Here is a 19,635-nt window from a genome sequence, read left to right as displayed (position 1 = left end):
GTAGATTTTTCGGTGGTGACAGCGTTTCCTATCCTCAGTGCAGTGGGCAGCTGGGAGGAGGTGCTCTTATTCTCCATGGACTTTACAGTGTCCCAAAACCTTTTGGAATTGGTGCTACAGGATGCAAATTTCTGATTGACAAAGCTAGCCTTAGCTTTCCTAACTGACTGAGTATATTGGTTCCTGACTTCCCTGAAAAGTTACATATCGCGGGGGCTATTCGATGCTAATCCAGTACGCCACCGGATGTTTTTGTTCTGGTCAAGGACAGTCAAGTCTGGGGTGAACCATGGGCTATATATGTTCTTAGTTCTACATTTTTTGAATGGGGCATGCTTATTTAAGATGGTAAGGAAAGCACTATTAAAGAGCAACCAGGCATCCTCTACTGACGGGATGAACTCAATATCCTTCCAGGATACCCGGGCCAGGTCGATTAGAAAGGCCTGCTCGCTGAAGTGTTTTACTGAGCATTTGACAGTGATAAGGGGTGGTCGTTTGACCGCGGACCCATTACGCACGCAGGCAATGAGGCAGTGATCGCTGAGATCCTGGTTGAAGACATCAGAGTTGAATTTAGAGGGCAGGTTGGTCAGGATGATATCTAAGAGGGTGCCCATGGTTACGGATTTAGGGTTCTACTTGGTAGGTTCCTTAATAATTTGTGTAAGATTGAGGTAATCTATCTTAGATTGTAGGAAGGCCGGGTAGTCCCAATTTAGGTCACCTAACCGTACGAACTCTGAAGACAGATGGGGGGTCAATCAATTCACATATGGTGTCCAGGGCACAGCTGGGGGCTGAAGGGGGTCTATAACAAGCGGCAACTGTGAGATAGTTGTTTCTGGAAAGGTGTATTTTTAAAAGTAGAAGCTCGAATTGTTTGGGCACAGACTTGGATAGTAATGACAGGACTCTGCAGGCTATCTCTGCAGTAGATTGCAACTCCGCCCCATTTGGCAGTTCTATCTTGTCGGAAAATGTTATAGTTAGGGATGGAAATTTCTGGATTTTTTGTGGCCTTCCTAAGCCAGGTTTCAGACACGGCTAGGACATTCGGGTTTGCGGGGTGTGCTAAAGCAGTGAATAAAACAAACTTAGGGAGGAGGCTTCTAATGTTATCATGGATGAAAACAAGGCTTTTACGGTTACCGAAGCACCTGGGGAATGGGAGTAGTGCTGGGGGCTGCGGGGCCTGGGTTAACCTCTACATCACCAGAGGAACAGAGGAGGAGTAGGATAAGGGTACAGCTAAAGGCTATAAGAACTGGTCGTCTAGTGCGTTGGGAACAGAGAGGAAAAGGAGCAGATTTCTGGGTGCGGAAGAGTACAGTGCCTTGCGAAAGTATTCGGCCCCTTGAACTTTGCGACCTTTTGCCACATTTCAGGCTTCAAACATTAAGATATAAAACTGTATTTTTTTGTGAAGAATCAACAACAAGTGGGACACAATCATGAAGTGGAACGACATTTATTGGATATTTCAAACTTTTTTAACAAATCAAAAACTGAAAAATTGGGCGTGCAAAATTATTCAGCCCCCTTAAGTTAATACTTTGTAGCGCCACCTTTTGCTGCGATTACAGCTGTAAGTCGCTTGGGGTATGTCTCTATCAGTTTTGCACATCGAGAGACTGAAATGTTTTCCCATTCCTCCTTGCAAAACAGCTCGAGCTCAGTGAGGTTGGATGGAGAGCATTTGTGAACAGCAGTTTTCAGTTCTTTCCACAGATTCTCGATTGGATTCAGGTCTGGACTTTGACTTGGCCATTCTAACAGCTGGATATGTTTATTTTTGAACCATTCCATTGTAGATTTTGCTTTATGTTTTGGATCATTGTCTTGTTGGAAGACAAATCTCCGTCCCAGTCTCAGGTCTTTTGCAGACTCCATCAGGTTTTCTTCCAGAATGGTCCTGTATTTGTCTCCATCCATCTTCCCATCAATTTTAACCATCTTCCCTGTCCCTGCTGAAGAAAAGCAGGCCCAAACCATGATGCTGCCACCACCATGTTTGACAGTGGGGATGGTGTGTTCAGGGTGATGAGCTGTGTTGCTTTTACGCCAAACATAACGTTTTGCATTGTTGCCAAAAAGTTCCATTTTGGTTTCATCTGACCAGAGCACCTTCTTCCACATGTTTGGTGTGTCTCCCAGGTGGCTTGTGGCAAACTTTAAACGACACTTTTTATGGATATCTTTAAGAAATGGCTTTCTTCTTGCCACTCTTCCATAAAGGCCAGATTTGTGCAATATACGACTGATTGTTGTCCTATGGACAGAGTCTCCCAGCTCAGCTGTAGATCTCTGCAGTTCATCCAGAGTGATCATGGGCCTCTTGGCTGCATCTCTGATCAGTCTTCTCCTTGTATGAGCTGAAAGTTTAGAGGGACGGCCAGGTCTTGGTAGATTTGCAGTGGTCTGATACTCCTTCCATTTCAATATTATCGCTTGCACAGTGCTCCTTGGGATGTTTAAAGCTTGGGAAATCTTTTTGTATCCAAATCCGGCTTTAAACTTCTTCACAACAGTATCTCGGACCTGCCTGGTGTGTTCCTTGTTCTTCATGATGCTCTCTGCGCTTTTAACGGACCTCTGAGACTATCACAGTGCAGGTGCATTTATACGGAGACTTGATTACACACAGGTGGATTGTATTTATCATCATTAGTCATTTAGGTCAACATTGGATCATTCAGAGATCCTCACTGAACTTCTGGAGAGAGTTTGCTGCACTGAAAGTAAAGGGGCTGAATAATTTTGCACGCCCAATTTTTCAGTTTTTGATTTGTTAAAAAAGTTTGAAATATCCAATAAATGTCGTTCCACTTCATGATTGTGTCCCACTTGTTGTTGATTCTTCACAAAAAAATACAGTTTTATATCTTTATGTTTGAAGCCTGAAATGTGGCAAAAGGTCGCAAAGTTCAAGGGGGCAGAATATTTTCGCAAGGCACTGTATATTCAAGGCATAATGTACAGACAAGGGTATGGTAGGATGTGAATACAGTGAAGGTAAACCCAGGCATTGAGTGACGATGAGAGAGGTTTTGTCTTTTGGCACCATTTAAGTCAGGTGTGGTCACTGCATGTGTGGGAGGTGGAACAAAATGGCTTGCTAAGGCATATTGAGCAGGGATGGAGGCTCTACAGTGAAATAAGACTATAATCACTAACCAAAATAGCAATAGACAAGGCATATTGACATTAGGGAGAGGCATGTTTAGCCGAGTGATAATAGGGTCTAGTGAGTAGCTAGGCGAGCTGGAGACATGGTGAATCAGACAGCTAGTGGGCCGGGGCTAGCAGATGGGCATCCGGGGGACGTCGCAACGGAAGAGCCTGTTGAAACCCCCATGGATGGTTACGTCGGCAGACCAGTCGTGATGGATCAGCGGGGCTCCGTGTCGGCAGTGAAGGGTCCAGGCCTATTGGCAAAAGAGGTATTGTAGCCCAAGAATTGGCTGATAGGCCTCTTTGGTTGGCCGTGAGATGGGTCAAGCTCCAGGCTAGCTCCAGGCTAAATGGTGCTTACTTCGGGACAGAGACGTTAGCCAGGAGTAGCTACTCGGATAGCAGCTAGCTAGCTGCGATGATCCGGTGTAGAGGTTCAGAGCTTGCAGTAGGAATTCGGAGATGTGGTAGAGAAAAAGCAGTCCTATATGCTCTGGGTTGATATCGCGCTAGGCAGACTGGCAGGAATTGACCGGGCTGAGGCTTGGCTGAAGACCGCTAGCAGTAGCTAACTGACTACTAGCTTGTAGCTGGTTAGCTGGCTAGCTTCTGATGGGGGTTCTGGTTCTAAAGTATAAAAAAATTGCAGATCCGTACCACATTGGGTGGGGCGGGTTGCAGGAGAGTATGTTCAGTCCGTAGATGGAAATTGAGATAAAAAATATAAAGAATATATACGAAGAAAAATATATATACACGGGACAAGACAAAACAGATGTCCGACTGCTACGCCATCTTGGAAAAATATGACCTTGGGAATCGATAAAAAAATGAATTGATAGATCACTCAGAGATGCACAATAACAATATAACATTCAAAATGGGTGAACCTTTCTTTTAACTGCCGCATTTAAGGTTTTAATATAATCAAACTCATTCATATTTTTGTGTTTTAGTAGCAAACTGCTCTTATCCAGAGTGACAACAAGGTGGGTGAATAACTAATTGGTTGCAGATAAATCCAGTCTGCATTGAGTGGCACTACAGATGGTATAGAAATTCAGTTGGTCTAAAAGAGTATCTCTAGTCTGAAGACGTGGGCTAGAATTTTAGCACTTTTGGATCTCAACAAGGGAGGGAACAGGCTAGAACTGCGATTCGAACCAAGACATTTTTCACAAGATATTAAAACATGTTTTCCAGAGCCTGAAACTTCTCACCCCGGCATTATTTAAATTATTTGTTCTGTTTTATTTTTAGCATTCCTAAAAGGCCCTTGTATCGTCAGTATAAAACCTTGGCAGTAGTTCCTGACACTTGTCTCCCACTTCAATAGACTTCTCCAACTCTGTGACAAGCATTGTCTCTCGCCACTATGCAAAAACTGGTATTTCAACCCTGGGAGAATATCTGGAATATTCATATGATCAACAACAAAAAAATGTCTGTGTGAGGGGGAAGTGAGACAATATTGACTATTCTGCCAGTTCTCCTTCGCAGGTGTAGAAGTGATGTTCAATTCAGCCTTGTTGACGAAGACTCCCAGAGGTCCCTTAACATAACACTGTGAAAAGGCCACAGCAGACAGCCATTTTGTTCTGAGTGGTTCACCTTCAAAATCAACCACATCCTCAAGGAAGGCCTGAACACACAATGTACTTTTGTGCAAGCTCGCTAAACTAGGTATCTACTCAGTCTAGATTGTCAATTTTTGAGTGTGAAATGTGGAAAAAAGTGTTTCTCAAACCAAAGTATTGTCCACCTGTGGTACAATGTTGGCATCAAACATTAGGAGACAATTAATTTATTTCACTTCATTGTAATGATGGATGTGTTTGAAAGTGAGAAATGATTGTATCCATTTAGATTCACCAACATCAAATATCCTCAAGTTGTCTTGAACGTTGCTTCTAACATTGCTTGCACCGTTGCTTTTCTATCTGCCTTTTAACAGTCCAATACCAGAGTGTGATTTGTGCCTTGCTGGGTCTTCGGCTATAATATTTTTAATGGTATTCCAGTCTCGCTATGCTGCTGTCAAGGTGACTTCACACTTCTCACAGTCAAAATGCATTTACCTAAAAGTGCCATGTCTCAAAGGAAGTTTTGTCCTGAATATCGCAATGGCTACCGTTACATACAGTGGGGTCTGGAATTATTGGATCCCTGGATAAAGATGAGCAAAAAACACTGTATAAAATAAATAATACAAGTACTGAGCTATATTGTATGCAAAACATGTTTTACAAATTATATTGAAAACGTGATACAATAATTTTGACCCCTATCTTTTTGGAGAAAATAAACACTATTTTCTCCGAGCAATTTTATTAGTATAAAATAATATAATTGTTTTTTAGCATACAATATAGGTCAGTATTTCTATTATTTATTTCATACAGTCTTTGTTGCTAATCTTTATCAAGGGATCCAATAATTCTGGAGCCTACTGTACATCATTACATTTTTTCAACTAGCCATTTAGATGGATATTTTGCATCTTGAAATAATCTTTTGTGTAGACTTCATTGCTTTAATTGCTTTATCTTCCACATCCCTGTGAGAATTCAAAGCTAAAAGTAAACTGGATAGGTGAAAGAAGCCCAATACATTAAAGCTATTATACCTGCTTGCTTTTTGACTGTGAATTCTCAAATATGTATATCTAATGTATTTCACAATTAACTATTCTTCCATCTCAATGTTAATATTTCGGCAACGTTTTCTGGTCTTCTGACTGACTGATACGCTTCCCTGATAACCATTTCACTGTAACAGAATTACAATCTACATAATAACCTTTTGTCATATTCTAGGCAGTCTATGGGTTGAACTGCTTTTGGGGAATGGGGTTGGGGATGGGTTGCTATTGCTAAGTACCTCTCTTTCTCTCTCTCTGTCTTTGTCTATCTCTTGTGTTTGGATGCGGGTGCTGGATATGGGTCCTCTCCTGTAGCTCGGTGGAGACCTGGGAGGAGGTGTTGGGGGAAGTCCAGCAGTAAGTGAGCCCTTCCGTTTTACCGTCCGCATACTGCATGCTCTTCGAAGTTATAACGGGATTCAAAACTTAACTGCCAAACACTTCAAAGCTAGACAAACTATTATTTTCCCAATCACACTCGCCTCACCTTTGACCTTGCTTGGCACTGATGGGGGGGGGGGATAACGTATTCCAGTGGAGGATTACTCAAGTTGGGAAATCATAGGCTGAAATTCTGACAGAAGATACTTTCCACCTCAGCAAATCGGAGCATTGGGGAATGTATTTCTCAAGTCGGGATTTCAGCTGTAGCGAATGTGCAAAATCAATTGACGATCAGAATCATTCTTTAAAATCGAATCAAGAAAAAAGGTGTCGATCACCATAAGTATTTGAAACGTAGTCATTTGACAACGATGAGTTTGGAATTTATCGTCTTTTTATTCTTCAATTAGGTCGCTAGAGGACCATCGTCTCGCAGATAAGTTACATTTTGGATTCATAGTTGTGCTGATGTCCTATGTGCTTTTTGTGTCTGTGTGTGTATGTGACTTAGGTGGGACAGAACTTTATTCCCTCATCAGTTCCCAACACGTTCGCCCCATCGCCGACTCCTGCAGCGCTCAGCAGCGGCCTCAACGACCTGTTTGAGCTCTCCACAGGCATGGCCATCTCCACAGGAGGCTATGTTACCCCCAAATCTGTGAGTACCCACTACCCACAGCTAAACGCTTATGTTGATGTTCAATATTAATTTTAGCAAGAGCTAAATGCTAATATTAATGCTATATTCTATTAATGTTAATGTTGTATGCTAATGTTAGTACTATGTATAAAGTAGATATAGTATAGATATAGATAAAGTAGGTATAAAGTAGACTTTCATTGCTAATATATTACACCAGCATGGGCAGAGAATAAAGCTCAGATAAAGCTAATTGAAATGCTAATGCTCACTCATTAGCACCTAGCAAGCAGAGAAATGCATACAGAACCTTGAGCCATGCAGCAAAGTCACTCTTCATGTAGGACAGTGCATAAATATAGTTATGACGTTGTTTGGCCGGGGCGAAAGGAGGGGGTGAGTTAAGTCCAACTTGGCATCAACAGGCTCCACCCAAGATTCCTGTTCAAAATGGGTCATTTATATATATCATACAGTTAAGTAATGTAGAAGAGGCTCACAATGTCCTCACTGTGGTATGTGCACTGTTAATTGTTATGTATTGCAGCAGGACATAGCATCCTTCCCAAGGTATCCTTCTGTTTCATGCAGATCACCATAGTCACAGTGCCCAAGAATGTGAAGGTAACCTACCTAAATGACCACCGCCTCGTAGCACTCATGTCGGTAGCCATGAAGTGCTATGAAAGGCTGGTAATGGCTCACATCAACACCATCATCCCGGAAATCCTAGACCCACTCCAATTCGCATACCGCTTCAACAAATCCACCGATAACGCAATCTCAATTGCACTCCACACTGCCCTTTCCCACCTGCAAAAAAACAACAACACCTATGTGAGAATACTATTCATTGACGACAGCTCAGCGTTCAACACCATCGTGCCCACAAAGCTCATCTCTAAGCTAAGGACACTGGGACTAAACACCTCCCTCTGCAACTGGATCCTGGACTTCCTGACGGGCCGCCCCCAGGTGGTAAGCGTAGGCAGCAACACATCTGCCACGCTGATCCTCAACACAGGGGCGCCTCGGGTGCGTGCTTAGTCCCCTCCTGTACTCCCTGTTCACCGACGACTGCGTGGCCAAGCACGACTCCAACACCATCATTAAGTTGGCTGACAATACAACGGTGGTAGGCCTGATCACCAACAATGATGAGACAGCCTACAGGGAGGAGGTCAGAGACCTGGCAGTGTGGTTCCAGGACAACAACCTCACCCTCAATGTGAGCAAGACAAAGGAGATGATCGTGGACGACAGGAAAAGCAGGGCCGAACAGGCTCCCATTAACATTGACGATGCTGTAGTGGAGCGGGTCGAGAGTTTCAAGTTCCTTGGTGTCCACATCACCAACAAACTATCATGTTCCAAACACACCAAGAGAGTTGTGAAGAGGGCACAACAACACTTTTTCCCCCTCAGGAGATTTGGCATGGGTCCCCAGATACTCAAAAAGTTCTACAGCTACACCATCGAGAGCATCCTGATCAGTTGCTTCACCGCCTGGTAAGGCGCTACAAAGGGTAGTGCGTACGGCCCAATACATCACTGGGGCCAAACTTCCTGCCATCCAGGACCTACAGTTGAAGTCGGAAGTTTACATACACCTTAGCCAAATACATTTAAACTCAGTTTCACAATTCCTGACATTTAATCCTAGTACAAATTCCCAGTCTTAGATCAGTTAGGATCACCACTTCATTTTAAAAATGTGAAATGTCAGAATAATAGTAGAGAGAATGATTTATTTCAGATTTGATTTATTTCATCACATTCCCAGTGGGTCAGAAGTTTACATACACTCAATTAGTATTTGGTAGCATTGCCTTTTAAATTGTTTAACTTGGGTCAAATGTTTTGGGCAGCCTTCCACAAGCTTCCCACAATAAGTTGGGTGAATTTTGGCCCATTCCTCCTGACAAAGCTGGTGTAACTGAGTCAGGTTTGTAGGCCTCCTTGATCGCACACGCTTTTTCAGTTCTGCCCACACATTTTCTATAGGTTTGAGGTCAGGGCTTTGTGTTGGCCACTCCAATACCTTGACTTGGTTGTCCTTAAGCCATTTTGCCACAACTTTGGGAGTATGCTTGGGGTCATTCTTCATTTGGAAGACCCATTTGCGACCAAGCTTTATCTTCCTGACTGATGTCTTGAGATGTTGCTTCAATATATCCACATAATTTTCCTACCTCATGATGCCATCAGTCCCTCCTGCAGCAAAGCACCCCCACAATATGATGCTGCCACCCCGTGCTTCACGGTTGGGATGGTGTTCTTTGGCTTGCAAGCCTCCCCCTTTTTCCTCCAAACATAACGATGGTCTTTATGGCCATTTTTGTTTCATCAGACCAGAGGACATTTCTCCAAAAAGTCAGATCTTTGTTCCCATGTGCAGTTGCAAACCGTAGTCTGCCTTTCTTTTGGGCGATTTTGGAGCAGTGGCTTCTTCCTTGCTGAGCAGCCTTTCAGGTTGTGTCGATATAGGACTCGTTTTTACTGTGGATATAGATACAGTGGGACAAAAAAGTATTTAGTCAGCCACCAATTGTGCAAGTTCTCCCACTTAAAAAGATGAGAGAGGCCTGTAATTTTCATCATAGGTGCACTTCAACTATGACAGACAAAATCAGACATAAAATCCAGAAAATCACATTTATTTGCAAATTATGGTGGAAAATAATTATTTGGTGACCTACAAACAAGCAAGATTTCAGGCTCTCACAGACCTGTAACTTCTTCTTTAAGAGGCTCCTCTGTCCTCCACTCGTTACCTGTATTACCTGTATTAATGGCACCTGTTTGAACTTGTTATCAGTATAAAAGACACCTATCCAAAACTTCAAACAGTCACACTCCAAACTCCACTATGGCCAAGACCAAAGAGCTGTCAAAGGACACCAGAAACAAAATTGTAGACCTGCACCAGGCTGGGAAGACTGAATCTGCAATAGGTAAGCAGCTTGGTTTGAAGAAATCAACTGTGGGAGCAATTATTAGGAAATGGAAGACATACAAGACCACTGATAATCTCCCTCGATCTGGGGCTCCACGCAAGATCTCACCCCGTGGGGTCAAAATGATCACAAGAACGGTGAGCAAAAATCCCAGAACCTCACGGGGGGACCTAGTGAATGACCTGCAGAGAGCTGGGACCAAAGTAACAAAGCCTACAATCAGTAACACACTACGCCGCCAGGGACTAAAATCCTGCAGTGCCAGACGTGTCCCCCTGCTTAAGCTAGTACATGTCCAGGCCCGTCTGAAGTTTGCTAGAGAGCATTTGGATGATCCAGAAGAAGATTGGGAGAATGTCATATGGTCAGATGAAGCCAAAATAGAACTTTTTGGTAAAAACTCAACTCGTCGTGTTTGGAGGACAAAGAATGCTGAGTTGTATCCAAAGAACACCATACCTACTGTGAAGCATGGGGGTGGAAACATCATGCTTGGGGCTGTTTTTCTGCAAAGGGACCAGGACGACTGATCCGTGTAAAGGAAAGAATAAATGGGGCCATGTTTCGTGAGATTTTGAGTGAAAACCTCCTTCCATCAGCAAGGGCATTTGAAGATGAAACGTGGCTGGGTCTTTCAGCATGACAATGATCCCAGACACACCACCCGGGCAACGAAGGAGTGGCTTCTTTAGAAGCATTTTAAGGTCCTGGAGTGGCCTAGCCAGTCTCCAGATCTCAACCCCATAGAAAATCTTTGGAGGGAGTTGAAAGTCCGTGTTGCCCAGCAACAGCCCAAAAACATCACTGCTCTAGAGGAGATCTGCATGGAGGAATGGGCCAAAATACCAGCAACAGTGTGTGAAAACCTGGTGAAGACTTACAGAAAACGTTTGACCTCTGTCATTGCCAACAAAGGGTATATAACAAAGTATTGAGAAACTTTTGTTATTGACCAAATACTTATTTTCCACCATAATTTGCAAATAAATTCATAAAAAATCCTACAATGTGATTTTCTGGATTTTTTTTCTCATTTTGTCTGTCATAGTTGAAGTGTACATATGATGAAAATTACAGGCCCCTCATCTTTTTAAGTGTGAGAACTTGCACAATTGATGGCTGACTAAATACCTTTTTGCCCCACTGTACCTTTGTACCTGTTTCCTCCAGAATCTTCACAAGGTCCTTTGCTGTTGTTCTGGGATTGATTTGCACTTTTGGCATCTCTAGGAGACTGAACGCGTCTCCTTCCTGAGTGGTATGACTGCTGCATGGTCCTATGGTGTTTATAATTGCGTACTATTGTTTGTACATTTGAACGTGGTACCTTCAGGCGTTTGGAAATTGCTCCCAAGGATGAATCAGACTTGTGGAGGACTCTACCATTTTTTTGAGGTATTGGCTGATTTCTTTTGATTTTCCCATGATGTCAAGCAAAGAGGTAGGCCTTGAAATACAGCCACAGCTCCACCTCCAATTGACTCAAATGATGTCAATTAGCCTATCAGAAGTTTCTGCCATGACATCATTTTCTGGATTTTCCCAAGCTGTTTAAAGGCACAGTCAACTTAGTGTATATATACTTCTGACCCACTGGAGTTGTGATACATTAAATTATAAGTGAAATAATTTGTCTGTAAACAATTGTTGGAAAAATGACTTGTGTCATGCACAAAGTAGATGTCCTAACTGACTTGCAAAAATTACAGTTTGTTAACAAGACATTTGTGGACTGGTTGAAAAACTTGTTTTTAAATTTTAATAAATTCTCTTCTCCCCAATTTCGTGGTATCCAATTGTTAGTAGTTACTTTCTTGTTTCTTCGCTACAACTCCCGTTCGGGCTCGGGAGAGACGAAGGTCGAAAGCCATGCGTCCTCCGAAACACAACCCAACCAAGCCGCACTGCTTCTTCAACACAGCGCGCATCCAACCCGGAAGCCAGCCGCACCAATGTGTCGGAGGAAACACCGTGCACCTGGCGACCTGGTTAGCGCGCACTGCGCCCGCCCCGCCAGAGGAGTCGCTGGTGCACGATGTGACAAGGATATCCCTTCCGGCCAAACCCTCCCTAACCCGGACGAAGCTAGGACAATTGTGCGTCGCCCCATGAACCTCCCGGTCGCGGCCGGCTGCGACAGAGCCTGGTCACGAACCCAGAGTCTCTGGTGGCACAGCTATCACTGCAATGCAGTGTCCTAGACCACTGTCCCACCCGGGAGGCCACTGCTGCTACTTGCTGTTCATTATCTATGTATAGTCACTTTACCCCTACCTATATGTACAAATGACCTCGACTAACTTGTACCTCCGCACATTGACTTGGTACCGGTAGCCCCTGTGTATAGCCTCATTTATTGTTTTGTCATTTAGTTTGTTTTTTACTTTAGTTTTAGTAAATATTTTCTTAACTCTATTTTTAGAACTGCACTGTTGGTTAAGGGCTTGTAAAGTAAGCATTTCACTGCAAGGTCTACCTGTTGTATTCGGCAAATGTGGCAAATAACATGTGATTTGATTTTAATTTATGCCCTCCATTCTCGATCTCCCTTTGTGTCCGACTCAATATAATGAAGGGGCAACATAGCACACACACGTACACAGTAGTGAGTCATGTTGCCATTTTCAAATTACCCTGCTCCCAGGTATGGGTGAATCGTTTTGCACGTTCATATTTCTTTATGTAAGGTCTATCTCTTCTCCCAGGTATGGCTGCCTGCAGTGAAAGCTAAAGGACTGGAGATCTCAGGCACATTCTCCCGCCGACAGGGCCAAATGTACATGGACATGACCTTTACCAACAAGGCCTTGCAGCACATGACCGACTTCGCTATCCAGTTCAACAAGAACAGGTGAGAGAGGGGCGACTGATATCAAATCATAGATGCTTTCTCCTGCCATTGTGCCCTTAAACCCTTAAACTGCACTGTCTGTGGCGGACTCTGTGTTCCAACTTCTCCGTGGGTGTGTGTACACGGTACACGTGTCTCAGGGACTTGGGATAAAGAAGCAAAACAATATCTCAGCTGTACTAGCAGTTAAGGTCTTCTGTGGCCTCACTGTAAAAATGGTTCTCTGCTTTTTGTTCACACCAACTTTGTATTTAGTTGCTCTAAGCTTACCGTGACTCTCCATTCACTGTAACTATGGCCATTCACTATAACCATGGCCATTCACTAAACACATTGTTAATTTATCATAGGCTAGTTCTCAGTAACGATCCACTTAGTTAAGGGGTATAGCCGTTTATAGTCATATACTTCGCAAAAATAGTTAAATGGGTTTAAATGTTAGTCATAGTCCCTGGGCATACATGGAATGGTTTGTTATGTGCACTCGTCTCCTGAAGTTGGTACAGTATGGGAGTATGTTGTATGATAACTAAACATGACCACTACTCTGAAAGGCATTGACTTGTCAAGAGCAGATTGTAAATGTAGCTCCATTCACCTGAATCACTTTACACTTGTGGAAATTGGCCTATATGGATTTGGCCAAATTGAAAAGTTTCTAACAAAAGAATTCTAAAAAGCATACGTGTGACCACGGTAGCAATTGAAAGAGAACACTGGCAATTATAGGGAAATTATTAGACCAAAGGTGAGGACACAACAATTCACTTGACAAGACTAAATCCAAATGTTACACTGTTGATTTAATGTGCATTTAGCATTTACTGTACTTTTTTCCAGCATTTTTCAATAACAAAACCTGAAAATACTCTGGATACATTCAGTAACATAAGAATATTAACAGAAATGTTGGAATAGGTGCAAGAAAAAACTATTACAAGGGTTTGTGTGAGAGGTCTAACTGGTGTCTCAAGTGGCCAAACACCTCTCCAAACTGGGCACTGTTCTTTTTTTTAATATGTTTATTATTTTAAAAATACTGATACGAACATTGACATTCATTGTACTGTTGAATGGGATGGCAAATTTAGAGGACAAAACTTAACTCACACATACAAAAAATAAAATGAAATCCTATTAGGTGGTACATATATAAGAAGACAGCATATAGTCATTACAAGCAGTGTAGTTAAGCCAAAAATAAATATTGAGTGGAGTACAGCACAGAGTAGCAGCAGATCATCAACCCAGTTATGAAGCAGGACTAGACCATTTATCCAGTATCCGCTGCCATATTTTGTAAAACACTGGACTTCTATTGGAGGTATTGTATTGAATCTTTTTTTATTTATTACATTCCCTAAATCCCATAACCACATTTCAAAGGTAGGTACAGTACAGTCTCCAATTTCCACAATTGCAATATGAGCCTTTTGGCTAATAGAGTGCAAAGAGAGACAGCCTTCCCTTCCTGGTTATTCCCATCAACTGTACCAAACAGAGCGGTCAATGGGTCTGGGGCTTTAACTCTATCAAAGGCTTTAGATAAGTAATCAAAAATGAGAGCCCAGTAAGCATGTAACTTAGGACATGTCCAAAATAAGTGGGTCAACGTCCCCTCATTCTGCTTGAACCTCTCACACATTGGTGAGGTGTCCGGGAATATTTATGCATTTTCACTTTTGAGTAATGTAACATGTGTATCACATTAAACTGATCAAGGTTGTATCTGGCATTCACTGAACTGTGGTTTATATTCCTGAGAGCTTCTACCCAGTCCTCATCTGAGATTTCTGAACCAAGTTCCTGCTCCCAAGCCCTTTTAACAGTCTATAGATACCTCTATGTGGGCCTGTAGCACATTTTAAAGTCTAGAGACCGACCCTTTTTATTATTTATTTTATTTTTATCTCACCTTTATTTAACCAGGTAGGCTAGTTGAGAACAAGTTCTCATTTGTAACTGCGACCTGGCCAATATAAAGCATAGCAGTGTGAACAGACAACAACACAGAGTTACACATAGAGTAAACAATAAACATAGTAGAAAAAAAATCTATAACATTGTGTGCAAAAGGCATGAGGAGGTAGGCAATAAATAGGCCATAGGAGTGAATAATTACAATTTAGCAGATTAACACTGGAGTGATAAATGATCAGATGAACATGTGCAGGTAGAGATACTGGTGTGCAAAAGAGCAGAAAAGTAAATAAAATAAAAACAGTATGGGGATGAGGTAGGTAAATTGGGTGGGCTATATACCGATGGACTATGTACAGCTGCAGCAATTGGTTTAGCTGCTCAGATAGCAGATGTTTAAAGTTGGTGAGGGAAATAAAAGTCTCCAACTTCAGCGATTTCTGCAATTTGTTCCAATCACAGGCAGCAGAGAACTGGAAGGAAAGGCGACCAAATGAGGTTTTGGCTTTAGGGATGATCAGTGAGATACACCTGCTGGAGCGCGTGCTACGGATGGGTGTTGCCATTGTGACCAGTAAACTGAGATAAGGCGGAGCTTTACCTAGCATAGACTTGTAGATTACCTGGAGCCAGTGGGTCTGGCTACGAATATGTAGCGAGGGCCAGCCGACTAGAGCATACAGGTCGCAGTGGTGGGTGATATAAGGTGCTTTAGTAACAAAACGGATGGCACTGTGATAAACTGCATCCAGTTTGCTGAGTAGAGTATTGGAAGCTATTTTGTAGATGACATCGCCGAAGTCGAGGATCGGTAGGATAGTCAGTTTTACAAGGGTAAGTTTGGCGGCGTGAGTGAAGGAGGCTTTGTTGCGAAATAGAAAGCCGACTCTAAATTTGATTTTGGATTGGAGATGAAGGAGTCTGGAAGGAGAGTGTTGTTGTCCCCAGTCTGAGGTCCTGAGCACTCTGGTGCATGTTTTCATCAAGGATCTCTCTGTACATTGCTTACATGTGCCTTTTACTGAGGAGTGGCTTCCATCTAGCCACTCTATCATAAAGGCCTGATTGGTGGAGTACTGCAGAGATGGTTGTCCTTCTGGAAGGTTCTCCCATCTCCACAGAGGAACTCTAGAGCTCTGTCAGAGTTACCATCGGGGTCTTGCTCACCTCCCTGACCAAGGCGGTTCTCCCCCGATTTCTCAGTTTGGCCTGGCGGCAAGCTCTAAGAAGAGTCTTGGTGTTCTATATTGTGGAGCTCCGCCCCATAGGGGAGCTCTGCTCCTAGTGGTTTACCCTGCTGCCTAGGCAGCAAGTAGCCTGAGAAAAAAATTATGCACACACCTGCAGCCAATGGGAGCACAGTTGTCCCTATAACAGGACTCTTCCCCTCACTCAGCCTCCCATTTTCCAAGCCTTGACGTTGTCCATTTATTTTTCATACAATGAGCACACCGGTTTTCCAACCGAACCCAAATGCTCTTTTAAGAGCTGTGTCGCTACTCCGTTATGGCTGCTGAGGACTCACACCACCTATGTTTTGTGTGTCTGGGACCACAGCATGCTAGGAGTGGCCTCTCAGATCCCCCCTCAATGCCCTAGCTGACTTCCCAGGGCTCATTTAGAACCAGGAACAGATATAGCCCTTGGTTCTCTCCAGACCTGACTGCCCTTAACCAACACAAAAACATCCCCGTGATATGCAACTTTTCAGGGAAGTTAGAAACCAATATACACAGGCAGTTAGAAAAGCCAAGGCTAGCTTTTTCAAGCAGAAATTTGCTTCCTGCAACACAAACTCAAAAAAGTTCTGGGACACTGTAAAGTCCATGGAAAATAAGAACACCTGCTCCCAGCTGCCCACTGTACTGAGGATAGGAAATTCTGTCACCACCGATAAATCCACTATAATTGAGAATTTCAATAAGCATTTTTCTACGGCCATGCTTTCCACCTGGCTACCCCCTACCCCGGTCAACAGCATTGTACCCCCCACAGCAACTCGCCCAAGCCTTACCCATTTCTCCTTCTCCCAAATCCAGTCAGCTGATGTTCTGAAAGAGCTGCAAAATCTGGACCCCTACATATCAGCCGGGCTAGACAATCTGGACCCTTTCTTTCTAAAATTATCTGCCAAAATTGTTGCCACCCCTATTACTAGCCTGTTCAACCTCTCTTTCGTGTCGTCTGAGATTCCCTAAGATTGGAAAGCAGCTGTGGTCATCCCCCTCTTCAAAGGGGGGGACACTCTTGACCCAAACTGCTACAGACCTATATATGTCCAACCCTGCCTATCTCAGGTCTTCGAAAGCCAAGTCAACAAACAGATTAGCGACCATTTCGAATCCCACCTCACCTTCTCCGCTCCGCTATGCAATCTGGTTTCAGAGCTGGTCATGGGTGTACCTCAGCCATGCTCAAGGTCCTAAACGATATCTTAACCGCCATCGATAAGAAACAATACTGTGCAGCCGTATTCAATGACCTGGCCAAGGCTTTCGACTCTGTCAATCACCACATCCTCATCGGCAGACTCGATAGCCTTGGTTTCTCAAATGATTGCCTCGCCTGGTTCACCAACTACTTCTCTGATAGAGTTCAGTGTGTCAAATCAGAGTGCCTGTTGTCCGGGCCTCTGGCAGTCTCTATGGGGGTGCCACAGGGTTCAATTCTTGGGCCGACTCTCTTCTCTGTATACATCAATGATGTCGTTCTTGCTGCTGGTTAGTCTCTTATCCACCTCTATGCAGACGACACCATTCTGTACACTTCTGGCCCTTCTTTGGACACTGTGTTAACAACCCTCCAGATGAGCTTCAATGCCATAGAACTCTCCTTCTGTGGCCTCCAACCACTCTTAAATACAAGTAAAACCAGATGCATGCACTTCAACCGATCACTGCCTGCACCTGCCCGCCCATCCAGCATCACTACTCTGGACGGTTCTGACTTAGAATATGTGAACAACTACAAATACCTAGGTGTCTGGTTAGACTGTAAACTCTCCTTCCAGACTCACATCAAACATCTCCGAGTTGGCTTCCTATTTCGCAACAAAGCATCCTTCACTCATGCTGCCAAACATACCCTTGTAAAACTGACCATCCTACCGATCCTCGACTTCGGCGATGTCATTTACAAAATAGCCTCCAATACTCTACTCAATACATTGGATGCAGTCTATCACAGTGCCATTCGTTTTGTCACCAAAGCCCCATATACTACCCACCACTGCGACCTGTACGCTCTCGTTGGCTGGCCCTCGCTTCATACTCTTCGCCAAACCCACTGGCTTCAGGTTATCTACAAGACCCTGCTAGGTAAGTCCCCCCTTATCGCAGCTCGCTGGTCACCATAGCAGCACCCACCTGTAGCACGCGCTCCAGCAGGTATATCTCTCTGGTCAACCCCAAAACCAATTGATCCTTTGGCCGCCTCTCCATCCAGTTCTCTGCTGCCAATGACTGGAACGAACTTCAAAAGTCTCTGAAACTGAAAACACTTATCTCCCTCACTAGCTTTAAGCACCAGCTGTCAGTGCAGCTCACAGATTATGTACCTGTACATAGCCCATCTATAATTTAGCCCAAACAACTACCTCTTCCCCTACTGTATTTATTTATTTATTTTGCTCCTTTGCACCCCATTAATTATATCTCTACCTTGCACATTCTTCCACTGCAAATCTACCATTCCAGTGTTTTACTTGCTATATTGTATTTACTTCGCCACCATGGCCTTTTTTTTCTTTACCTCCCTTATCTCACCTCATTTGCTCACATCGTATATAGACTTATTTGTCTACTGTATTATTGACTGTATGTTTGTTTTACTCCATGTGTAACTCTGTGTTGTTGTATGTGTCGAACTGCTTTGCTTTATCTTGGCCAGGTCGCAATTGTAAATGAGAACTTGTCCTCAACTTGCCTACCTGGTTAAATAAAGGTGAAATAAAAATAAATAAATAAATTAGAGAGCTGCCACTAGATTGGAGAGCTACCTCCCATCCCCCCTGTTCCAGAGTTGGACATGATGGTGGGTGGTCCTTATTCTCGACGGAGGAGGGCGGTGGAGCCCCTGGCTCCTGCCCTGCCCTCTCTCCATAAATATGTGGAGGGCTCATGGGAGTCACCTTTGGCGGCGCGCATGCCGGCCAAAGCTTATCTCCCATTCACCAGGGTGGACGGTAGACAGCAGGGAATAACAAAGGGAATCCCAAAACTCGCTTCGGATTCAAGTTCCTGGCCCTCCTCTAAAAAGGCTACCCTGCCATCAGCAAGGACTGACTCACAGCACAGCTGGCTGAGAAGTCCTTTGTTTTGGGATCCCAAGCTGTAGCAGCAGTTAACAACATTGCCCTTCTAGCAGACTCTCTATCCCGTCTCATCAAGGATTTCCATCTCTTTGGCTATATGTGCAGGTAGAACCATGGCCAACGAGAGCGTAGCCAAACAGCCCTTCCGAGAGCGTGGCAAAACAGCCCTTCCGAATGCTAACAACAAAACGTCTACTGGAATGTGTCCAGAATAGAGACTTTTGTGTGAGCATATACCTGAAGGATGCCTACTTTCATGTGCTGGTGCATCCGCTTCACAGGAATTTTCAGCGTTTTGCTTTTCGCGGGGTGGCGTACGAATTCACGAGGATGCCATTTGGGTACGCCCTCGCACCTCAAACGTGTTCCAAAGGCGTGGAGGCGGCAATGGAACTGCTGTGTCGTCAGGGAATAACGATTTTTGCCTACCTTGACGACCTACTGGTTCTCGCCACATCAGCAGAGCTGGCGATCGCAAACATGACACAGACAGTGATACATCTCACACGTCTGGGGTTCGCTGTGAATTGGGAAAAGAACGCGTCCTGGCCCAGTCATCGGATTGTCTACCTGGGAATACAGCTAGACACTGACTATAAAGGCTCGAATTTCGGAACCTCGGTGGGCCGCCCTTTTGCTAGCCCTTCGAAAGTTTTGTCCAAATTACACGGTGACGGCACATTCGGTCAAGACACTTTTGGGTCTCATTTTGTCTGCCCACTCCGTGGTTCCGCTGGGACTACTGCACATGCGCAG

General features: G+C 43.9%; 1 protein-coding gene across 3 annotated transcripts in view; it reads left to right on the top strand.

The window, feature by feature from the left end:
• The window catches only part of ap2b1 (adaptor related protein complex 2 subunit beta 1), an 82,766-nt gene that overhangs the window by 32,703 nt on the left and 30,428 nt on the right, over window positions 1-19,635 (top strand). For 2 of the 3 annotated variants that reach the window (XM_029671241.2, XM_029671244.2), the window contains exons 15-17: window positions 6,131-6,172; window positions 6,711-6,857; window positions 12,502-12,647. In XM_029671241.2, the coding sequence (XP_029527101.1) occupies window positions 6,131-6,172; window positions 6,711-6,857; window positions 12,502-12,647 (335 nt within the window). The remainder of the gene's footprint in view (window positions 1-6,130; window positions 6,173-6,710; window positions 6,858-12,501; window positions 12,648-19,635) is intronic. The other variant, XM_029671243.2, reaches the window with a different exon arrangement.

Source organism: Oncorhynchus nerka, linkage group LG10 (genome assembly GCF_034236695.1).
Source record: "Oncorhynchus nerka isolate Pitt River linkage group LG10, Oner_Uvic_2.0, whole genome shotgun sequence".
In the NCBI taxonomy this organism is placed as follows: domain Eukaryota; kingdom Metazoa; phylum Chordata; class Actinopteri; order Salmoniformes; family Salmonidae; genus Oncorhynchus; species Oncorhynchus nerka.
The sequence above is the reverse complement of the archived record's forward strand: the minus strand, read 5'-3'. Positions and strand labels throughout refer to the sequence as shown.